This window comes from Corvus hawaiiensis, chromosome 19, assembly GCF_020740725.1.
Source record: "Corvus hawaiiensis isolate bCorHaw1 chromosome 19, bCorHaw1.pri.cur, whole genome shotgun sequence".
NCBI classification, from domain to species: Eukaryota; Metazoa; Chordata; class Aves; order Passeriformes; family Corvidae; genus Corvus; species Corvus hawaiiensis.
The window spans coordinates 6876173-6897248 of NC_063231.1; the positions used below are offsets into that span (position 1 = coordinate 6876173).

At 48.3% G+C, this 21076-nt stretch overlaps 2 protein-coding genes across 2 annotated transcripts in view; one reads left to right on the forward strand and one right to left on the reverse strand.

Annotated features, from left to right (window-relative positions):
- ACSF2 (acyl-CoA synthetase family member 2) overlaps positions 1-21076 on the reverse strand; it is a 35957-nt gene that overhangs the window by 9925 nt on the left and 4956 nt on the right. Inside the window, exons 2-10 of the mRNA XM_048323696.1 lie at positions 20274-20469; positions 18397-18525; positions 17379-17432; positions 14723-14841; positions 14355-14517; positions 13851-13946; positions 12795-12943; positions 12095-12186; positions 10945-11021 (exon numbers count right to left, since the gene is read on the reverse strand). Of these exons, the coding sequence (XP_048179653.1) occupies positions 10945-11021; positions 12095-12186; positions 12795-12943; positions 13851-13946; positions 14355-14517; positions 14723-14841; positions 17379-17432; positions 18397-18525; positions 20274-20469 (1075 nt within the window). The remainder of the gene's footprint in view (positions 1-10944; positions 11022-12094; positions 12187-12794; positions 12944-13850; positions 13947-14354; positions 14518-14722; positions 14842-17378; positions 17433-18396; positions 18526-20273; positions 20470-21076) is intronic.
- CHAD (chondroadherin) lies at positions 1500-9708 on the forward strand. Its single transcript, XM_048323697.1, has 4 exons — positions 1500-2405; positions 6028-6191; positions 6356-6501; positions 8755-9708. Exons 1-3 carry the CDS (start codon positions 1530-1532, stop codon positions 6495-6497), a joined length of 1182 nt encoding a protein of 393 aa, XP_048179654.1. The 5' UTR covers positions 1500-1529; the 3' UTR covers positions 6498-6501; positions 8755-9708.

A 21076-nucleotide genomic window follows, 5' to 3' on the forward strand; every position in this document is an offset into this window, starting at 1 on the left:
GGCATCACACCTCAGGGCTGACAAACACTGAAAGCCTCACATGGCCTGGTTTGCACCAAGGCCCCACATTACATCATCGTTCGGCCACAGGCTCACCAGAACCACATTCCTACCCCAGAAGCCTATTTTCTCCCCCAAATTAGTCCTGCAGTGCAAACACTGCTCAGACTGACAGCTGCTGACCAGAGTGGGGCTGCCAGGCCGTTTGCATAACACGGTCCGGAGCACGCTCGGCGGCGCCAGCTGATTCCTCGCTGCAACAATGGAAAAACCCAGAAATCTCAGTGAATAAGCCAGTCTGTGTCCTAAGTCAGCCCTTGGATTTCCTCCCTTTCTTGAGCCCGTCTCACCTCTGCACAGGCTCCTCTGGGGCTCTGCAGCCAGCCTCAGGAGCAGAAATCTCAACAAGCTCACAGTTATGTGCTCGGCTCTCAGCTGCTTGCTGCAGCCAGGAACTGGCTGGAAATCAGTTCAAAATGTTCCAGTTCCAAACCCCACCCCACAACCCCTGGATCTCTCTCTTCACACTCACAGAAGCAGGCACTGGGGCTTTTAACTGCTTTGCTTTAGCCTTCTTTATTGGGAGAGCAGGGGACAGCCCCTGTGGTGTTAATTCACCTTTCCCACCGCTACCCTAAGACAGGAGCCAAGGCAGATCCCAGTCTCAGCTCCAGCAGTGATTTTTTTTGCTCTGCTACCTCTCCATCTCTTTACCAATGCCAGTGCTTTTCCCTTTCCACAGCTCTGCCTCAAGAGCCACAGGCATTGCCACCTACCTCTACACCACTGCCTGGCATTTCATATCCACCAGCCTATGTCCCACCACTTCCTTGCAGGCTCTGATGCTGCCCCATCCCTTGTTGGAAGGTGCTGGGTACCCTGACCATCAGCATGTTATCCTCAAGTGTTCATAAGAAAAGGCACAGTAGAAATTAAGACTGTCTTTGCACTCCCTTTCTTGGCCAGCTCCTCAATGCAGCCTAGATCTGCAAGTGTTCAACCAAAATTTGGCACTGCAAGAGCAACTGCAGCGCTGTTGGCCTTTGGCATAACCTCACAGCACTCCCACCTCCTCCAATCCTCTGTGAGAACAGGACCAGGAGCTTCTCCCCAAACCAGCTGAGGCTAAATAGAACCCCGGAGTCTGCTGGAAGCTCCAGCAGGAGGTGGCTGTGGAGCTCAGCAGTGCTCCCTGCTATACTGTTCAACCAAAACAGGCTGTTTTCCCCCCTGCAGGTGAATCTGGGCCCTGCTCAGCTCAGCAGAGACCAGGCAGGTTCTCCACAGAGCAGGTCTGTGTTGGTTCTTTCGGACTATTTGCCTCCCATTTTCCTCCAGAGATGAAAACCACCCCTGCACATCGCTCAGCAGCAGGGCCAGGCAGGGCCGTGGACACTCCTCTGCCTGGTGCCAAGGGGTTAAGCTCACAGTAAGTTCCCAAAGCCAGTTGTTTCCAACTGGCTGCTGCCTGCGGTTTGTGGGAAGGGATTTTGCTTTTTAATAACATTATAAATAGGGCTGTGTTCAGTATGCTGCAAACCCAGTTACTCTCTCTCTCTCTCCCCCACCCCATCTCTCTCCTCCTCCTGCTTCTCTTCCCACCACACTTAATTCCAGATCTGACCATGAAGGGGTCAGGCTTCTTCCTCGGTGTCCTCAGCCTGCTGGCATGTCTTGTCTCCACCACGCAGGCATGTCCCCCCAGCTGCCACTGCCACGGCGGAGACCTGCAGCACGTCATCTGTGACAACGCAGGGCTGAAGAAGATCCCCAAGGTGCCCGAGCAGACACGGCTCCTCAACCTGCAGAAGAACAACTTCCCCATCCTGCCAACCAACGGCTTCCGTGACATGAAAAAGCTGGTGTCCCTGCACCTCCAGAGCTCACGGATCAAGGAGATCTCCACCGGAGCCTTCCGGGGGCTCAAGAGCCTGGTCTACCTCTATCTCACTGACAACCAGATCAGTGTCATAAAGCCAGGAGCCTTCGATGATCTCTCTGATCTCACCTACTTGTACCTGGACAAGAACAAGATCCCAGACCTATCCAAAGGGCTCCTCTCCCCTCTTGTCAACCTCTTCATCCTACACTTGGGCAGCAATAAAATCCGGGAGCTGAAACCAGGGGTCTTCAATGGGGCTAAAGATCTGCGCTGGCTCTTCCTCTCTGACAACTCCCTCACCAACCTCCTACCTGGGGCCATGGAGGATGTAGAAAACCTCGCTGTCCTCCACCTGGACAAGAACCAGCTGAGCAGCTACCCTGTGAATGCAATGAGTAAGCTGAGAGTGCTGGAGGAACTGAAACTTTCTCATAACCCAATTGAGGTCATCCCTGACAACGCCTTCCAGTCCTTCGGGCGATACCTGCAGACACTCCACCTGGACAACATGAAACTGAAGAAGGTGAGTCCTTTCTCTTTCCACTTGCTCCAGATGAGAAACAGGGGGCTTGGTTTTCTTCTCCTTTACAAAGCCCTTGGTTTGCTGTCCCTCCCTTGCAGAGGAGAGGGGAGATGCAGGTCTCCAGGCTCTGCAGGCAGCAAGGCCCTGCATGGCTCAAGCGAGGGATGAGAGTGAGCACCCCACCCTTCTGTAATTTATGAAAGCCCAAATTATCTGATTAAGCCCCCTGGATGGATGCAAGGCAGGGCATTCCCTCCCAAGCTGGGAGGTGACACCAGACATTGAGAAAGGTACCTAGGATGCTCCAGGACAATTAGGAACCCCCCCTCCTCCCAGAAACAAGGGGAGGGATGAGAGGCGAGCATGTCCCTTGTACTGGAGGGCACTTCCACCTTGCAGAGCTGAACTGCTCTGCCTCCTTTGCTCAGCCCAGGTACCTGCTGTAGGTTGGAAGAGGGAGACTCCTCAGAGGATCTGTGAATAGTCCTGGTTTCTTACCCCTGCCCTGCAGACAGGTAGGGGTACAGACCTTCATCTTCGCCTCCCTGCTGCCTCCCAGCCTGACACGTTACAAGGAAAGGTTTGTTTATTGATGCTCTCTGAAAAAGAAGTCTCGCAGCATCTTACAAAGGGGCCCTGTTCCCACTGGAGGGGAGAAGGGACATTCAGGTATCCCAAAGGGCAAAACAACCCCCTCCTTTTTCTGTGAGAAAGCAGCGTCACATTCAGGGAATCACTTGTGTTAGGACCTCTGAAAAGCCAGGCAGTGCTGCAGAACCCTGCACAGCACCCTGATGCAGCCTGATGTCCTGGGTGAATCCCCCATGGCTGGAAAGGGAGGGTGCTGCAGGCAGAACAGAACAGTTCTCTCTGGGATGATGCTCTGCCAGGAAGCCCAAAGAGTATCCAGGTGAGGCAGGTTGGGACTGCATGGCAAAGCAACACCCACCACCACATGCAGGAAAATGTGATGAAGAAGAGAATTTCTTCACAACTCAGTCTCATGGGCATGAGCAGATCACATGAAAGCTACAAGAAATGCATCACACCAGAGTTTTCAAAGGGACAACATCCCAAAAAGCTCAAAAACTGGAATTACAGCTTGTCCAGGTGCAGAACAACACTAAATAAACCAGCTCAAAAATAGTTCAGTATCTAAGACCTTGTCCACTCGGAACATAAACCTCTCCAGGACGGGACTGAGCAAACTTAACACTTGAAAAGAATCTATTGACCTTACTAGGCAAGACCTTAGATGTGCTGCCACAGCATTTCTGTAGACTCAGTTCTAAGGCACATTCAGTCAAATATTGCAGCATAATGTTGTACTAGCTAGAGATACCAGAGTCGCAAGTTACGTGTTGAAGAAATTAGACTCTGGGGTGTTCCAGGGAAACAAGCATCCTTGGTTTGGCCACGAAGCAATGGTTAACAATTCTAGCCAGCAAAAAGGACTTTGTTTTTTACAGTGACCACCTGTGGACAGGAACTTTAAAGGCTCTTGTGCAGCCAGTGCCTTCTTTCCTCCCCAGCAGCCCAACAGGACACCAGTTTATGGGGTGAGCACTAACAGGTGTGGCTTCTGCAGCTTCAGGGCTTGTAAATACAAATCTTCCAGCTCAGCATTTTCCCTTTAAATCCTCAAAGGCCTCATACCCAAACAGCCCACGTGTGAACTTTGCACAGCTAAGAGACATCTAATCACAGAGGCCGCGTGATCCAGGAAATCACCACCAAATGCTCCAAGTGCTGCTGGCATCTTGACTGCAGCTCTTTCTCCTTCACAAACGTGCTGTCCTTAGCTGTTCCCTGCATGGCTGCAAGATTTTTGAGCTGATCAAGTGTAAACCCATGCAATTCTACCCCAGCCTAAATAACACTTGAGCAGAAGGAAGGACAGCCCTCAGGCTCCAGCACAGAGCTTCTCTTCCCCCCCAGCATCACAGACCCACACTGGACCCCACAGGGCTGTGTTGCACAGGCCAGGACCCTCCTCGTACCTCAGCATGAGACAGGCACCCCTGTCTGCGTATTCAGTGTAAAATAAATTAACAGCAGCAATCCTCCATCTAAATAAGGGATAAAAATCACCCTTTTCTTCCCAAAGACACGCTCTGGCAGGCGGCTCGGCAGCTGTTAGCAGCAGATGTGAACTCTTCTCATGGGGCTGGGAGAGGAATGAGCAGCTGAGACAGTAACACCACTGTCCAACCCTCCCGCCCCTTGCATGGCGTGCCAGCATCCCTCGGAGCAGCTCCACTATCAGCACAGTCCAACCTCCCAAGGTCAGCTCAGTTTTGGACAGAGAAGGCCAGCAATGCTGACTGTCCAACAGCTACAGGGATCTGGGAGTCTCCTAGCTAAGCTCTACTCCCATCCAGCAATGCTTAATTTGGAAGATGACAAAAGTTCACGGCTTAAAATAGTGTGTTTCCTCTGTCAAGGTTTTCAGCTTAGAGAGCATGAACACACCCTGATGGTCCATGAGAAGAGCAAGGTTCTTTTCAGAAATGGGAGCACAGGTGCTGGGCTGGGAGGCTTTGGGAAGACCTAGTGAGTGTTCTCTCCAACCTCTGGAGAAAGCTTTCCCCCCACTTCGAGAGGGGGGAGAAATGGTTTGTCAAAGCCAAGAAGAGCTTTGTCAGGGAGCCCCTCTCCATCCATCACTGCCAAGGAAGTTTCTGTTGAGGGGTTTGCTTTCAACAGCTTTCCGACTTGAGTAACCATGGGCTGAAAAATTTCAGGGATGAGGCCTTGGGGAAAAGAGGAGAGGGCTGCAGAGCCAGGTCTACAGCCTCTCTCTGCTTTTTGGCAGCTTTCTTAAGGGAGGCTCTACCTTAAAGCTTCCCTGTCTACCACAAAAAGACAAACTTTACAGCATCCCTTGCAAAAAAACCACTGGAAATGAGGAAAAATAGAGGAGGTTGAGGTGCTGGAAACCTGCCTGTATTTCTACATTGCTCAGATGCCAAGTGTAACTTTCCACTCGGAGACCCTGGGCACTGCCAAAGTCTACAGCCCCTTCAGACGCCACAAACACTCCCTCCTTCAGCCGCTCCAGGATAGGAAAGGCAACAGGCCTTGGGAGGATTTCCAGCCTTAGAAAGGAATATACCAGAAAATATCTTCATTTAGAATGAAGAAGTATGGCTCAAAAATAAAAAAGGCTGCCAGACTTCAATTTATTTAGGGATGTGGCTGCAAAGACAATCCCACATGGATTTGGGATGCAGCTCTCCTTGTAGGAGACTCCATCACCCACAAGCCCACCAGTCTGTTGCCTCTCAAGTGTACAGAACTTCCAGGAAGCCAGGTCCCTGTTCACAGCTCCTTCTCTTGCTCTCTCCATGCTTCATAGAATGATAGGATGGCCTGGGTTGGAAGGGACATTAAAGATGATCCCTTTCCAAAACCCCTTGACATGGGCAAGGACACCAGGTTGCTCCAAGGCCCGTCCAACCTGCCCTTGAACACTTCCAGGGATGGCACATTCACAACTTCTCTGGGCAACATGTCCCAGTGCCTTGTTCTAATGACACTCAAAGTCTGGAACAGAGGCCCTCAGGTCCCAAGTCTCCATTCCCCAACTCCACGTTCCTCACCAGGAACCTTTGTGCTTCAGTTTGCAGACAACGCGTTTGCCGGCGTGACCGTGCTGAAAACCATCCACCTGGAGAACAACCGGCTCACCCAGCTGCCCCGAAACTTCCCTTTTGACAAAATGGAGATGCTGACGATCTCCCAAAACCCCTGGCACTGCAACTGCCAGCTGGCACCTCTGCGCAAGTACGGCACCGTCCCACCCCACACTCCCCGGGGTCTCCTTGGGCCTCCTGAGCTGTGCCAGGACACTGCTGGCACACTCAGCAGCTCTCTCCCCACCCTGCCCTCTGATGTCCATGGTTTGTGCCTTTTTTAAGCTCCTCTTTTCTTTCCTCCCTGTGTCACAGGTGGCTGAAGGGCAACCGCACCCGTGCTGAGGACACCTGCTCCACACCAGCGCAGTACCGGGGACAGCCCATCAGGGACACTCCGGCCCTCCGCTCCTGCAAGCTGCCCACCAAGAGGTCCAGGAAGGGGAGCCGCCATTAAACACGTAAGATGGTTCCCTTTTAGTCACACCAGAAGCCCCAGCACCTTCTGTGGCATCGGGCTTAAATGCCACCAGGGTTTGGCTCACAGCAGCTCATCCATCCACCCACCAATGTCTCCACTCAGAGCTGCTCCATCTCCCGGCTCCATGAGCTCCCAGAGCAGAGCACCTGCCTGGAGCATCAGGGATGGAGTCAACTCTGTGAAACAAACACAGGGCTAAAGACAGGCCTGGGGCAGAAAGCGAGGGCAAAACATGTAAATAAATATAAACCAGAGAAGTAAGGATCCTGAAAACACACACGGAATAACTTTGAAATCTTCAGAGCTCCTATTGCAACATGGAAAAAATTTAATCTCTTTTTGCAGCAATTGTTGTACTTTAGGAAAAAAACCAAAAGCCCTGCACTGTAGCAGGATTTAAGCCTCAATCATGCTTCAGGCACCATGGTGATATGCACACTGTCCTACCAACAAAGCCCCATATCAAGTCAGGAGGTAATTGTTGTGCAAAAGGGATAAACACCGTATATCAAAACAAGGGTGGATTTAGTCCCCTCTTACCCTGAGATGGGACCACACAAGCTTTATTTTTCTAACCAACTGGAGATGCTCAGCCCTTTGCCCTATAAAGCTCCTCCAGGTCTGGTGTGAAATCCAGGGCAGGACATTGCTGAGAAGTCTTGCCCCAGGCTGCCCAGCCCATAGGAAAATAGATCTCTTCCATAAGGAGCAGCTCTTCATCCAGCACTTGCCTTTCCACAACTACAATTCCCTCCAAGACAGTCAGGTATTTAAAAACAACAGCTGTTGCCTTCAAATGAGTATCCCAGAGGAGGGAGGTTCAAGACAGCAAATATTCTTTGGGTAAGGTGTCCTGGGCCAGGAGGTGATTCAGAGACAGGGCTGCCTTCCCCTCCAGCAATGAGCTTTTGCTGACAGCTACCAAGGCAAACACCGACTGTGAAAACCAATCACACAAACACCTTCCACAGCTGGAAACTACCAAGGGTATTAAATTCAGCCCACAGAGGAGCAAAAAAGCCACAACTGTCATCACTCCACCCCAAGCATTTTAGTTTTTCCCATCCCAGGAACAGATCTGGAGTTTGTACAGATTCCAGAGGATTTCGAATGAGCCTGTGAGTTTGTAAGCTCTTGGGAAAGGGACCTTTGCTCATTTGTTAAGGGAAGTGCAGTGATCCTGCACTGCACTGTATGGACAGAGGAGCTCATTGTGCCATGTTATGGCCATTTGGTCCCCACTTCACTAAGGATATGCACAACAGGATGGAGAAAGGAAATTTATGACCAAAACGTCAGGGATTATACCAGCTTCTCTGTGCCTTTCTAAAGTGGTTATTTCTCTTGTAGTGCCAAAGGGTTTTATGGATTGGAGATGGAAATACCAGTCATTCCATACAGGGCAGGAAAAGTTCTGCTCTAAGTATGGAAAAACTTCAGTTTTCTAAACCACAGTACTTAAACATAGTTTATTTACAGGTCTGACTCTTCTTAATCTTCTCTCCCTGTCTGAACTCAATCCCAGTTCCCTCCTCCATGGTGAGAGTAAGAAAACCATGACAATAATACCTGGTTTTTTTTTCCTGTAACACTTTCCATCCAGCTCCCTCAAACAGGTTTACAGGGGCTCATGAAATTGAAAACTATTTATTCCAGTCTTGCAGGAGACAAAGCTCGGTGCCTTCAGGTGTCAGTGCCAAAACGCAGGTACACAAACGCACTCCAGTGTGGTGGGCATGAATCTTATGAAAGGACTCTGACTTCATCATGCACCTCTTGAGAGCCAGGCAGCTGTCAGATACAGGGGTCTGTATTTCAGGGATGAGGACTGACTTGGGTCACTGACTAAATTTAAGATAAAAAGCTGCTTGGTAGTTTCTAAAACTCCACCTGCCCTGGATTTTCAGAACCAGGGCATCAAAATAGTCCACTACTCTTGAAAATTTTGCTCTGGGTTTCCTTCCTTTGCCAAGAAAGTGCTCCCTGACCATCAGCACTTTGGGTAAGATCCTCAGGAGTCACACAGAGAGTTGTCAGAGTAGCTCAGAGACAGGACTAACCGATTTCCTCTGCTCTGGCAAGTTGTAACAGCTCCTTGACTCCAAACTCTTCACTTTCAAGTATGGGCTTAATCCGCTGACTTCAAAACAAACAGACAAATGTTACAAGTTTACTGCTCTGCTTGAAAAATCCCCTTAAAGATGTGGCCTTGCCTCTTTTTTAACCCTGGCAGGCTCCAGCATGGCCCGTCCTGGTGACCGGTCACTTCAACCATCAGAAAACTACTGACTTCCGAGTCCTTCCTTGAGCTTCTCCTACCTGTCAGGAAACACTTCTAATGTATCTGAACACCTCCAGCCTCTTCCGAATCCCTGCTTCTCTGCTGATCACAAGGATGGAATCCACCTTCTCAATCTTTTCTGACATCTATGTATTTTAAAAGAGGCCTTTTAAAAAACTAAACTATGCATGACCATACTAAGACAAGCTAAGCTAGATCCTGCCAGTAAAACACAGTCATCTTTCCCAGAAGAAACATAACCCATGTCCCTGATCAAACAGCTGGTCACTGTCTCTCCCATTCCAGAGGAGAAGGAGCAAGTGGGAAGGTAGGAGCATCTCTCCCCCAGCTGCTTGATAAGGAAAATTGATCTCAACCCATGCAAAGAGACTCCCCTGCCTTCCCATGGAGGGGACCCCTGCAGGCCAGGGCTGAGGGGACGGATGAAGCAGTTACCAAGAGCCGGTGGCCCCGAGGCAACAATCTCCCAAAATTGGCCAGAAATCCTTTATGGGAAGCAGTACTGGGAACCCCCAGAACTGGAGCCATCTGAAGACTGGATTCCCTCCCACTCTGTGGGGTCACCAAGACGTCCAAGAGGAGAAGGTGTGCACGGTGCAGTTGGCTTGGGCACCCCTCCTCTCCTCCCCACCCATACTCCAGAGGATCTAGCAGCACACCAGGGTGACTGTGGTTTATTGTCATGGCTATCACAATGCCACAGTTGCAACTCAACTATGTTTTTTAATCCTGAGGAGTTATATAAATATATGTCTATTTATTCCTCTGTAACTGAGTGTAAATGACCTTTAAGAGGGTGAAAACTCCTCTGCCTCCTATATAGAAATCGAATTGTATATTTTCTTATGTACATCTTCTGTATAAAGCTCTTGCTGCAAAGATGAATTCAACAAGTCTCTGTGTGTCTGTCTGAGGGCTGAAGGGATCAGGAGTAACATGAGACCAGTGGCACAAATATAGACTTAATCCTCTTTATCCCATAGGCAGAGCAACTGTTTGGGAGGGTTTTATTATTTCTCTCGCTACACAACAGGAACATGTGACACCTAATGAGTCCTGGGCTCTCACAGTAATGCTTGAAAATATTTTGTGAGGCCAAACTCAAGCTTACTATAAAAATAGGTAGCTGTCACCTGACAGAGTTCAAGCAGCGGCACCAAGGCTGTCCCTGGAGTTTCCAGCTCGGCATTAAGAGCATCATATCCAGGAAAAATACTTGGCTGCATCCAAGGCGGCTCCAGGACGGATGCCCTGGATTCCCCTGGTCTGTGGCAGAGCACACAGCTGTCCCCGTAAAACCCTGGTGCAGTCAGGGTCTGCCAACAACAACAGCCTAATCTGACTCCCAGACCCACGTGTTTATCCATCACTACTGGCTGCTTCCTCAGCCTTGGGAAGCAGCGTGGCACCAAATTAATTTCCTTTAGGGCAAAACAAAATAGTCCTTTTTTGGCTCAGCCATTCGCATGCAGATGGCAGGACCTGCCTATGAGATGTGTCACCTGGAGGGCCACTGACCCCCTTGCTGGTGGCCTTTCCCCCACATGCAGCACATGCTGGTGGCTCTTGCACAGGCCCAGGGTGCTGGGACACGTGGTGGAGCTGCAGCACACGTGGCCCAGCATGTGCTGCCCTTCTGGCAATGCAGCATTTGGTGCTGCACATGTGGATGGCACCATGCCCACGACCTGACTCAGACATGACAAAAACCATGAAATGAGAGTTTACATCCACAGGAAATCCAGGACGGGGAAAGAAACTCGACAGCTCCACAGCAAGAGGAATACAAGCATCCACCCACACCAACATAAACCAGCGCTGCCTCTGCCATCATCATCCTGGCAGTGTGTACAACTGAATGTTAGTAAAAGTTTTTAAATGAGCAGCAGAATTTCACTTAATGACATTGAATGTGATGCCTTGTCTTCTTCCAAAGCTTCCTCCCCAGACACCCCAGCAGCAACCAGGCAGAATCCCCACTTCTGTCTTCCAGCTCCTCTGAGCCTTCCCTCTTCAGCCTGATCTCAGCAGCTCAGGACTGCCAGGGACCACTCTGGTCCAGAGACACCCAAACTCAGCATCTCACCATAACAAACACCCCTTGCAGCAACCACAACTCACCACAAGCTCTGGCATGTGCATCTTGGTGATAATTGTCCTCATGATCTCAGGGGGAACAGGAGAACCTGCAATGATTCCTGAAAGAAAGAGGAAAAGACTTTGGAAACCAGCTATTTATTCCCAGGAGAGGTCCCTCAAATGGTTCTGCACTCCCAGATTTAATGCTGACAAGACCTGTGGGATACACTGGTTCCTGTCAAAATACTTCCTAAATGTTTTTATACAGGTCCTAGTTGTTCTAGAAGCAAAGGCTGCAACAAGGCCAATTTGCCTTTCTCGACAGGAAAATACTCTATAGCACAAACCTAGTCCAACCTGTGGTTCCCCAAACAAGGAAAGATTCAGAGCGGAAAGAGGCACAGTTTTATAGTGGGACAAACGCTCCCATAGATCATCACCATAAAACCAAAAACCTTTCCTCCTGCCTTGCACAAAGCAGCCCTTTTGGGAGAGGGCAGATCCCACTTCCACCTATTCCAACCTAGGATGACAGAGCAGAAGAGGCAGGTAATATATGGGCTTTGCTGGGGAACTGGATGAGACAGGATCATTTTGCACATAGCAGAGATGATTAGATAACCTGCTAAAATATTTCCTTATGCTCCAGCACTACCTTCTCTCCGTACTGTTACTGCCACAAAAGGACTGGTGGTCTGCGCAGCTATTTGCAAGGTGGGCTGTGACAAGAGAGGAAGCTCCAGCACACGGTATCACACCCTCCAGTACTGGGATGAATGACTTCAGAAACGGGCAGGAAACTTCAGGTCAGAAAGAGAAATCTGAGCATGGCTCTGCTTTAGGGACCGCACCAGCCTGAGGCACAGAAAGCATCTGCTGCCACGCGGTGGTAGTTGGAGAGACAGGAGTCGAGGAAAATCAGGCTGTTCTGACATCTCCCCTTGCAGCTAAAATAGAAAGGTCCTCCCTTAGACTGCCTTAAGATGAACGAGTGCTAAAATACATAATGATGGAAGGACTCGCCAAGGAAAGGAAATGTAGCATCAAATTAACAGGAGAAACATAAGGCTCATGCAACTAAATTCTTCCCACCAGAAGAGATGTTTGCTCACGAAACTTGATACAGCCTCCCAGCAGGGAACCAGGAATATCCTGGTTCTCAGGATTTTTCCATTTGAGTTCTGGGACTTACCTCCCCGGAGAGTTGACAGGTCATAGGAGTCAAAGTCTGGCTGGGAGAGCATGTCTATGAACATGGTGGGCGTGCCGAGGAGGAAGGAGCATCTTGAGGAGAAAGGGAAAAAAAGGCAAAGCTGCAGAGGTGGAACTGGAGGTATCCCCAGCTCAGCACCCATCCCATCCCATCCCATCCCATCCCATCCCATCCCATCCCATCCCGGGCTGCAGAGCAGCAGCATGGAAGCAGGCACAGCAGAGTTGCTGCTCAGCAGCACACACAGACTTACATCTGTATAAAACAGAGACACAGGTACGTGTATACTGCAGACACAGCAACAGCTCTTTTGTTTCCCAAGCTATACTTGAGGAACAATCTGGAAACACAACTATCCCAGCAGCAGAGCTGGACTTGGAAAAGAAGGGCAGGTGTTCAGATGAGAAAACACTGCAGGCACAGCAAACCAAGACACCACTATGCTTCCCAGACAAAGCCCTGTGGTGACATGAAGGATCCCTTAATTTTGGGAGGAGGGTGACACACTCCCAAGCTGAAAAGGCAGATTTTGGCTCCTGAAGTGCCTGTGCAATTGAGTGCAGCAGCAAATCTTCCCATCGTGGGAAGGAAGAGCACAAGCAAGGTCCTGGCAGGTGGGGCAAGGGAAGAAGCAGAGGCACGAGGCCAAGAACTGCTCCTTAGCAAAACAGGCTCTCACTTCTCTCGAGACACGGCCTCCAGAGCAGCCTTGCCCTCGAAGCTGGGCGATGAGAAGATGCAGGAGGTGCCGTGCAGAGCCATCACCATGCAGCCTCCCACCGATGCCAGGCAGTGGTAGAGGGGCACAGGGAGCCCACAGCGACTCTCCTGGGATCAACCAGACAACAGTGAGGAGAGAAGACCTCCCAGGGCGTGTCCAGCCCACCTCCTTGCTGAAGAGCAAAGATCTCAGCAGAGACATTTTTCCTGATCCACGTGGCTGGAAATCTGACATTCCACTGTGTTCCTGTTAGGTGAAAACACAACTGGCACATCCTACCCTTAATAAAAATCAGTTTGGGAAGTTTTAAATGTCAATATTTCATCCTGTAATTTTGCAATGTCTCTTCTTTGCTGGACACCTTGGTCTGGTATTGCTTATACATCATATGCCAAAGCAGACGAGTGGGAGTGCTGTGAGAGGCATGAAATATGCAGGACTTGGCACATGCTATTCATTTTACTTTGTTTTTTTAAAAACACCAAAGGCTCTGAAGACTGATTGAAACAACTCATCTATGCTCTGGATCAAAGCTGATATGTTAGAAATAAGTACTTCAGAACTTCAAAAGAAAATATTTGTCTTTAGCAGTTTTTAAAAGAAACCACAAATAGAGAGGTCGAACCCTGATAAGAGTTATAAGACTGTAAACATGACATGAAATGAAGTCATGTAAATCAAATTAAAACCTCATTCAACAGAATTCAAAGCTAACATCCAGAGTCTTGTAATTATTCGAAATGAGTATTCACCAAAATGAAAAGTGATTAATTTCATGTTTTTCTCCCACAAAAAGATAGCTTTTTTTGCCTAAAAAAAAAAGCTTCACATGAAACTAAAATGAAACATCAATGAATTCCATTGAAATGCAAAATGTTATGCATTAATATCCCTCAGTGTCATTTGCAGCAAAACATCCTGCCCCTTCACTGAGTAAACACCAGCATTCTCCACACATGTGGTCTCTCTGTTGCAGCAGAGGCCTCCCCAAACCCCATTCCCACCAAGACCCACCTGGTTTGTGACCCCCAGCCTCAGACCAACCAGATTGGCATTATTCACAATGTTCCTGTGGGAGAGGGTGGCTCCTTTGGGGCTTCCTGTTGTCCCCTGGAAGACACAGGGCATTATGCTATAACACCACCTTTTCTGAGGGTGAGCTCAGGGGAGGTTCCCCAGGCAGACTCTGGGCTGATCTTGCACTGTTTTCTCCTATCAGACCTGGGAGACTGTTTTTACTTCTTTAATAGCACCTGAATCCCAAAAAATAGCCCAACTTCAGCTGAACAGAATTCACCTGGCCCTGTCTCATCTCCATCATCCCTTGACAAAGGGCTGAACAGAAAGAATGGAAGAAGGGGAAATGCTAGAACACTTCTTCCATCCTACTGCAGAAGCTTGAAGCTTGGTCTCAGAGGGAACTAGGAAGAAAATGTGATGTGTGGCATTGCACATCTCTTTCCCCATGTCCCCAGTGAGGAACCCAACCCCAGGGCATGGAGCCAGCAGGGCACCTACTGAGGTGAACTGGATGTTGATGGGCTCATTGCAGGACAGGGTCTGCTGCACAGCCCTGAGCTGCTTCACGTGGCTGCTGTCCCCAGCCTGCATCACTTCATCCATGTGGAAGGTGCCAGGCAGCTTCGAGTCACACATGATGACAATGGACAAGTCAGGTAGCCTGGCAGAGAGAAAAATACCATCAACAGTAACAGAACAAGGAGAAAAGTGCCCAGGTCAAACCTCTGGGCCAGCCTAACTTGTTCTCTTCAGATGAGAGCCTCTGTGGATCCTTCTTCAGCAAAGCCCCTGTTCTGCAGCTGAGGGACACAAGGCAGGACATGGCTGTGAGGTCAGTGCAAAGACACCACATGTTCCTAGCTCACCTTTTGCTCTTTATTCCTCCTGGACTGGATTTTTCTAGCTCAGGACATGACTGTTTTAGAATATCATAGTATTTCTGTGTTTTAAATTGAGTGGGGAACACCAGTGCCTGACAGCCAACCTGTGAAGGGAGACAGAAACTCATGAAAAGTCACGTTGGGTTGATGGTCAGGACATGATAAAGAGCAGCCACCACCAATACAGGAACAACATCCAAGGACAAAAGCAAATGAGCCCTTACAGTTGTGCATTCCTAAAACCCCCCAAAAGCAGGGCTGTGCTGTCACTGCACACCAAGCATCCCCAGCCTGGAGCCAGCTGTGCAGCCAGTGCTTTGCTCCTCTCCACTGAGGGATTCAGGATGATTTTTGCTGGTCAAGAAAGCAGAGCTGCAGCCTAAGGTTTCCTCCTTGCCCAGGATCAACACTCTTCGTTATGGGTACAAGGCAAACAACTGATTTTTCAGATTATGAGTCTCAACTAACAAAAAGCCCAGTCCCAAAATATGAAGAAATAAAGAAAGCTAAAACAAATTAATTTGTGTTGTTTTGGAATGAGGATTTTTGAGGAACTTTGGAAAAACAAGGAATTCTAAAATCTGCCTCTAAGATCAAGCCAAGATTTTTTTGTGGAATTCTTTTGAGCTGTTCCTTTTCCTAAGATTTTTCCACCTCTTTTTAAAGCACTAGCTATTTTGAAAAATTAAAACATTTTTCATTCAACCCTTACATTTACATAATCCCAAAACAAAACACCTTAATTACTCCAAGAATTTTTTTTCTCTTTCAGCAGAGGAGATTTGCTGAATTTGACCCAGATTTGCAAACTGCTTTCATCTTCCAAAAAATGCATTAGTGTCAAATAAACTATTTACATAAATGATTTACTCAGCTGTTCTCATTATTTTCCCAGAGTCCGGGAAATAAGGAGACAAAGGCTACGCCAATAAATTATTTGTAAGTACCCTCTGGGCTTTGTCAGAAAGGAAGATAAACATTTGCTCTATTTTCTGGAACAGGCTGCCCAGAACCCAGGGGACTCAGGCTGTTTTGGGCCTCTGCAACTTTTTACTATTAGTTCCTTCAAACTACAATTCTGGTTGAACCAGCTCTGAAAAATAGGTGCTACATGAGGAGAGGAGCTTGAAGGGCTGATGCTGGACAAGATAAGAGTCTCTGGTTGGGCCTCTCCCACTTGGTCTCAACCTGAATGGCAGCAGACCTGTCTTCAAAGAACGTAAAATATGAAAACTCGTCATCAGTTTGCATTTACAAAGCCCTGGAAATACAGCAGGAATCCAAGGAATGCTTATTCCACACATATTTCAATGTATACTGATGGGACTGCACACACAGACAGGATCCAAAAGGAAAAGCCCTAAAATCTCCAGAAATTTTGTTATGCAAATAAACAAACACAAACAAATCCTTAGGGTGGTGAGGAACTCCAGAGATGCCAGTGTCAAAGGTGCATAAAAAACTGGGAATGCTGGCAAATCTGGAAGGGCAAGACAGGAGCAATTCCCAGTGGAGCTGAAGCACATTTCTGCTCTTACCCCATCAACATTCCAGATTACACCAGAGGAGAAAATCAGAGGAGATGGAAAGGAAAACCAAAGCCTTGCTGGGGAAAAAGGGAAGAACCGAGTTGCGCATTCCAGCAGGAAAGAGAAGCTCAAGGACATCCACACCCTGGAAGAGATGGTGCTCTGCTGCAGCACGGGGTTCAACCCCAATGAGAACAGGAGTGAGCAGCGGGACTGCTGAGAGGATTAAATGAAGGATGAAACAAGAATTCAAATTGCAGCCCAACAACCCAATTACAGAGTTACTGATACAAGAGAAAAGTTGCTAAAAATGATCCACTTTCTAAGTAAAACAGTAACTTGGATGGTGCTGGGAACATTCAGAAGTGGCTCCCTCTCTTCTAATATCAGCCTTTGATTTATAGCTGAACAAACCACAGTGAACAAATTAGCTGCTTAATCTTAATTTTTAGCCATCAAATGTTTAATAACCTGAATTCCTCATTATTTGAGCAAGGGAGCCTGAGCAGTTTAAATTGATCAGTGCAAACTCAAACCCAGGCAGGTATTCAAGGGTAGATGAGGTGGCAGGATCAGACAGCAGAGAGATGTTAAACAGTGGCAATACCTAGGACTTAAACCATCTTAAATCCAAGAAGGCCAGCCAGCCTCAGACAAACCTGGGAAGGAGAAATCAAGCTACCAAGTAGACTTGTGCTTTCTGAGGTTAAAATGAGGTCCTTTCTGAGGTTCTACTTTCAAGGCTGAGATGCCAGATGGTGATTTTTGCCCTGAGCAGGGGGGGCAAAGAGGAGATATCTAGTCCTGCATTTTTTCCCTCATCCCATGGTAAATGATTGCTGGCAGGGGTTGTGGGTTGCTGTAGTACTGGCAGTACCTGGCTGTTAGCAGACAGAGAGGGATGAGAAAGATGCAGCAGTTTCCATCAGACAGGGAGGCAGCCACAGGGAACAGCAAGAAATGTGGCCACTGGATTGCAGCTTCAATCCCTCTACACATCCACCACCAGCCCTGATCTCCAGCCAGCTCTTCCCATACACTCAAATCTTAAGCAGTTCATCTGCACCACGTCCCCACCACCCCCTGCAGCAGACAGTCCGTGCCATACGAACCTTCCTGAGCACAAACTCCAGCTCAGAGGCCTGGTAGGCTGGATTCACAGATACCTGAAGAGCAAGAAACAGGAAGTTTGATCACCTTCTTGCCTTGAACACCCTCCCCCCTAGCAAAGATTCCAACAGAAAAGTTGCCCCAGGGTTAAGCCACACTCAGAGCCCCTCCTCCAACACAGAACTAAGAGCTCACCACCACAGGGATTCCACATTCACAGAAAAAATACCTGAATTCTGTGTTTGTGCACAAGAAAACAATTGCAGAAGAGGTTTATGTGAGGTCACATAGTCAAAACAGAGCTTCAGGAACAGAAACCAGACCTCCTGTCTCACAGGAGTTGATCCAATCCACTAAACTAGATCAAAACTCTTGTGCAAGTCAGGTTTCTTGATGGACAACCATGATAACACCGTCTTCTACTCGGCCCTCCACAGAGTGGCCACTGGAGTTAAGTTCACCCCCAGGTTCCTACTGAGCCATGCTCTTCCACCCTATTCCTGCAGACACTGGAATGAACCAGGATGGAGAAAAGGAGCAGAAGGCAGGGTACAGACCTCAGCACAATGCACTGTCTAAATAAGGTGTATTTTGGTCATGTTATCAAATCAAAATTGGCTTTTATGGATGTGCAGTCTGGACTAGATTTTTAAGTGAGCATTTGTTCCATGGAGCAATACATTTGGAAGGGATCCAACCAGCTGGTAACCAGTTAGGACAGCAACATCCCACATAAAAATGATCCTGTAGAGAAAAGCACATCTTCTCCTGTTAACAGCTGTTGCAGGCACTTTTTTTGCTGCTCCTCCCTCTGCAGTCTGCTTCCCTACAGAGTGGAGGACAAAGATGCAGAGAGCTGCACAGACCTTCCTTTAATGCTTGATTCAGCTATAGATGACGTGCCAGGTAACGGCACAGAAAAAAGAGACAAACTTTATTCTCCAGTATTTCCTATTGCTTCTTGGACTCTATTTCCTTTCCTAATAGATTGCTAAGACCCAGACACAGCAAACTCCTTACCAGGATGATTCCTGCCTGGGCAGTTGCAAACTGCATGAGAACCCACTCGTATTTATTGGGTCCCCACATCCCCAGCCGGTCTCCCTTCCGCAGGCCAAGGGCCAGAAGTCCGGCTGCTGCTTGGTCCACCTGAAAAATACAACACAAGAGCCTAAGGATCACACACAGGATGCAGTGGGGATTATTGGTCTCCAGGCACTGCTTTCTGGAGAAAAAGCATCTTCTTTGTAACTGAAATGCAACAGAATGTATCTCCCCAGAACAGCCCATCAGCCCATGGCTGCAGCAGCTTCTGAGCCTGGAGCACAGATCAGCCCCTGCTCAGCAGGTTGACTGAAAGCATAAAAATAACAAACCTGGAACAATACAACAAAGCAGGAAGGAAATCAAAATAGGCAATTATGTTGTTGCAAGTTACTTCTTGCCCAAAGACTATTTATTGCCAAGTTCGTCATCAATTCCACTTAGGACCAAGCCTCACCCATATGCTGGGCCCATCCACATTGGTGGATCTGCTTCCCTTCTGGGTATCACTTACTTCAAAAAGGATCTGGATGAAGAAAATTCTATCAAGTGATTTTTGACCAGGGCTCCTGTCCTCAAAAGTCCTGTGAGGAGTGACTGGGGAAGCTGGGGGGGCTCAGCCTGGAGAAAAGGAAGCTCAGGGGGGACCTTTTGGCTCTGCACAACTCCCTGACAGGAGGGGGCAGCCAGGTGGGAGTCAGGCTCTACTCCCAGGGAACAGGGGACAGGATGAGAAGAAGTGGCCGCAAGCTGCACCAGGCTAGGGTCAGGCTGGACATTAGGAGGAATTTCTTCACTGAAAAGGTTATTAAATATTGGAAAAGACTCCCCAGGGAGGTCCCTATCTCTGGAGGCATTAAAGAAATGACTGGACATGGCACTCAGTGCTCTGACCTACATGACAGGGTTGTGTTCGGCCAAAGGCTGGACTCGGCCTTGGAGGTCTTTTCCAACATGAATGATTCTGTGATTCATTAACTCAAATTCAGCCACTACATTAACAACTACTTTATTTTGCAGGATCATAAGCGTGTTTCAGGTGCACAAATGTATGTATAAATACTCTGAGACATTCAGGAAATGTTTTATAGTTTTGTTAAGTTCTCAAATGAATTTATAAAATCTACCTTGTAGGAGATATGAATTTGAGGAACGATTTGATTTAGTTCTGAATTACAGCCCACTTCTTAAAATCAGGGTGAACACAGCTAACCTTGTTTATCTGAATGGATGTGACCAAAACAATAGTAAGCCTAAAAACAAACAAAACCATTTTTTCCTTTCAAAGATCATATCATGCATTTATTAGAAACCTCACAGGTAGTTAGTCGCTCCATTCCAAAACCAGATAAACATATATTTGTATATGCACACATACATACACATAGATACACCCACACACATCTGTGCTGATGATACTGAGCCCTAGTCCTTGACTTTGTGCATTGCTTTCATGCTTGGATAAAAACCTTCCCCACACTCAGGGCCTCTGATAGTCAAAGTGACTAATCCAGAAGGTGGAGTCTACTCCAGTAGAGAAAAACACCATAACACAGCCCATAATCCATCAGATAAGTGTGATAATTTTTAAGTATGAAGGTTCATTATGGGATATTCAACAAGCATCTTGCATATGCCACTTCCTCCCTGCCATGCCAAGGTTCTGAGAAGGATGAAGGCAGCACTCACCCGTCAGTGTGTGCTGGAAATGCGCTGTTCCCTCTGCGCCAGGATGAAGGTCCACCCACACACAATTCACCTCAGTCCTGAGCTGAGCAATGAAACTGTTTCCCATTTCTCCATCACACCTGCTGCTGTCATCCACTCACCTGAGGGGTGAACCAGGCACTCACCTCCTCTTTGAACTGAGCAAACGTCTTCCGAACCCCATCCCGGCAGAAGACCAAGGCCTCACGGTCGGGAAAGCGCTCCACAGTCTCCTCCAGGCACTGGCCCATGGTTTTGTGAAGAAGAGGAATGTCTGAGGGCCCCTGGATGTAGCTGCTGGTCACCTTGGGGGACACGGAGGGCATCCTTGTGTGCAGGGCACTGGGAAAGAAAAGAAGAGGCTGTTTAAGATAACCTGTCATTACAGTTCTCCCCATCTGGAGGGATTATCAGCCTGCCGATGACATCGGGAATACCTCATGCACATTCCTGCACCAGTGGGAACCACAGGCAGCTGCTTCAGTGGGTCAAGATCAGGAAGACTTCCAAGAGGACTTTGAAAGCTTATGCAGTGGCTTGGGGCACAGGGACAACCTTGGTACCCCCCAGGGCACCCACATGTGTGTCCACACCAGCAGGCAGAACAGGCAGAGCCTCCATTCCTCCATGGGAAACCTGGTGGGGAAGGAGCCTGCACCAGGCCTGCAGAACCACAGCCTGCTCCTACCATCATTCACCTGCAGTGAAAACTACTCAAACATGTTGGAATGCCTGGACAGAATATGAGCTCTGCAGTTCACTGAGAGATGGCAATTGGGTTTGGTCTTTCTGCAACATTAAAAGGTATAAATAGCTGAGAATTAACAGGATCAAACCAATTTGTAGGTAAGTTCTCCCAACTGACTGAAAAGAGCAAACAAGTGAGAAAGAGAGAATTAAAATTAAAGAGGTCAGTCTCCGAAATGATCAGCAGAGAAGAGTCTGATCC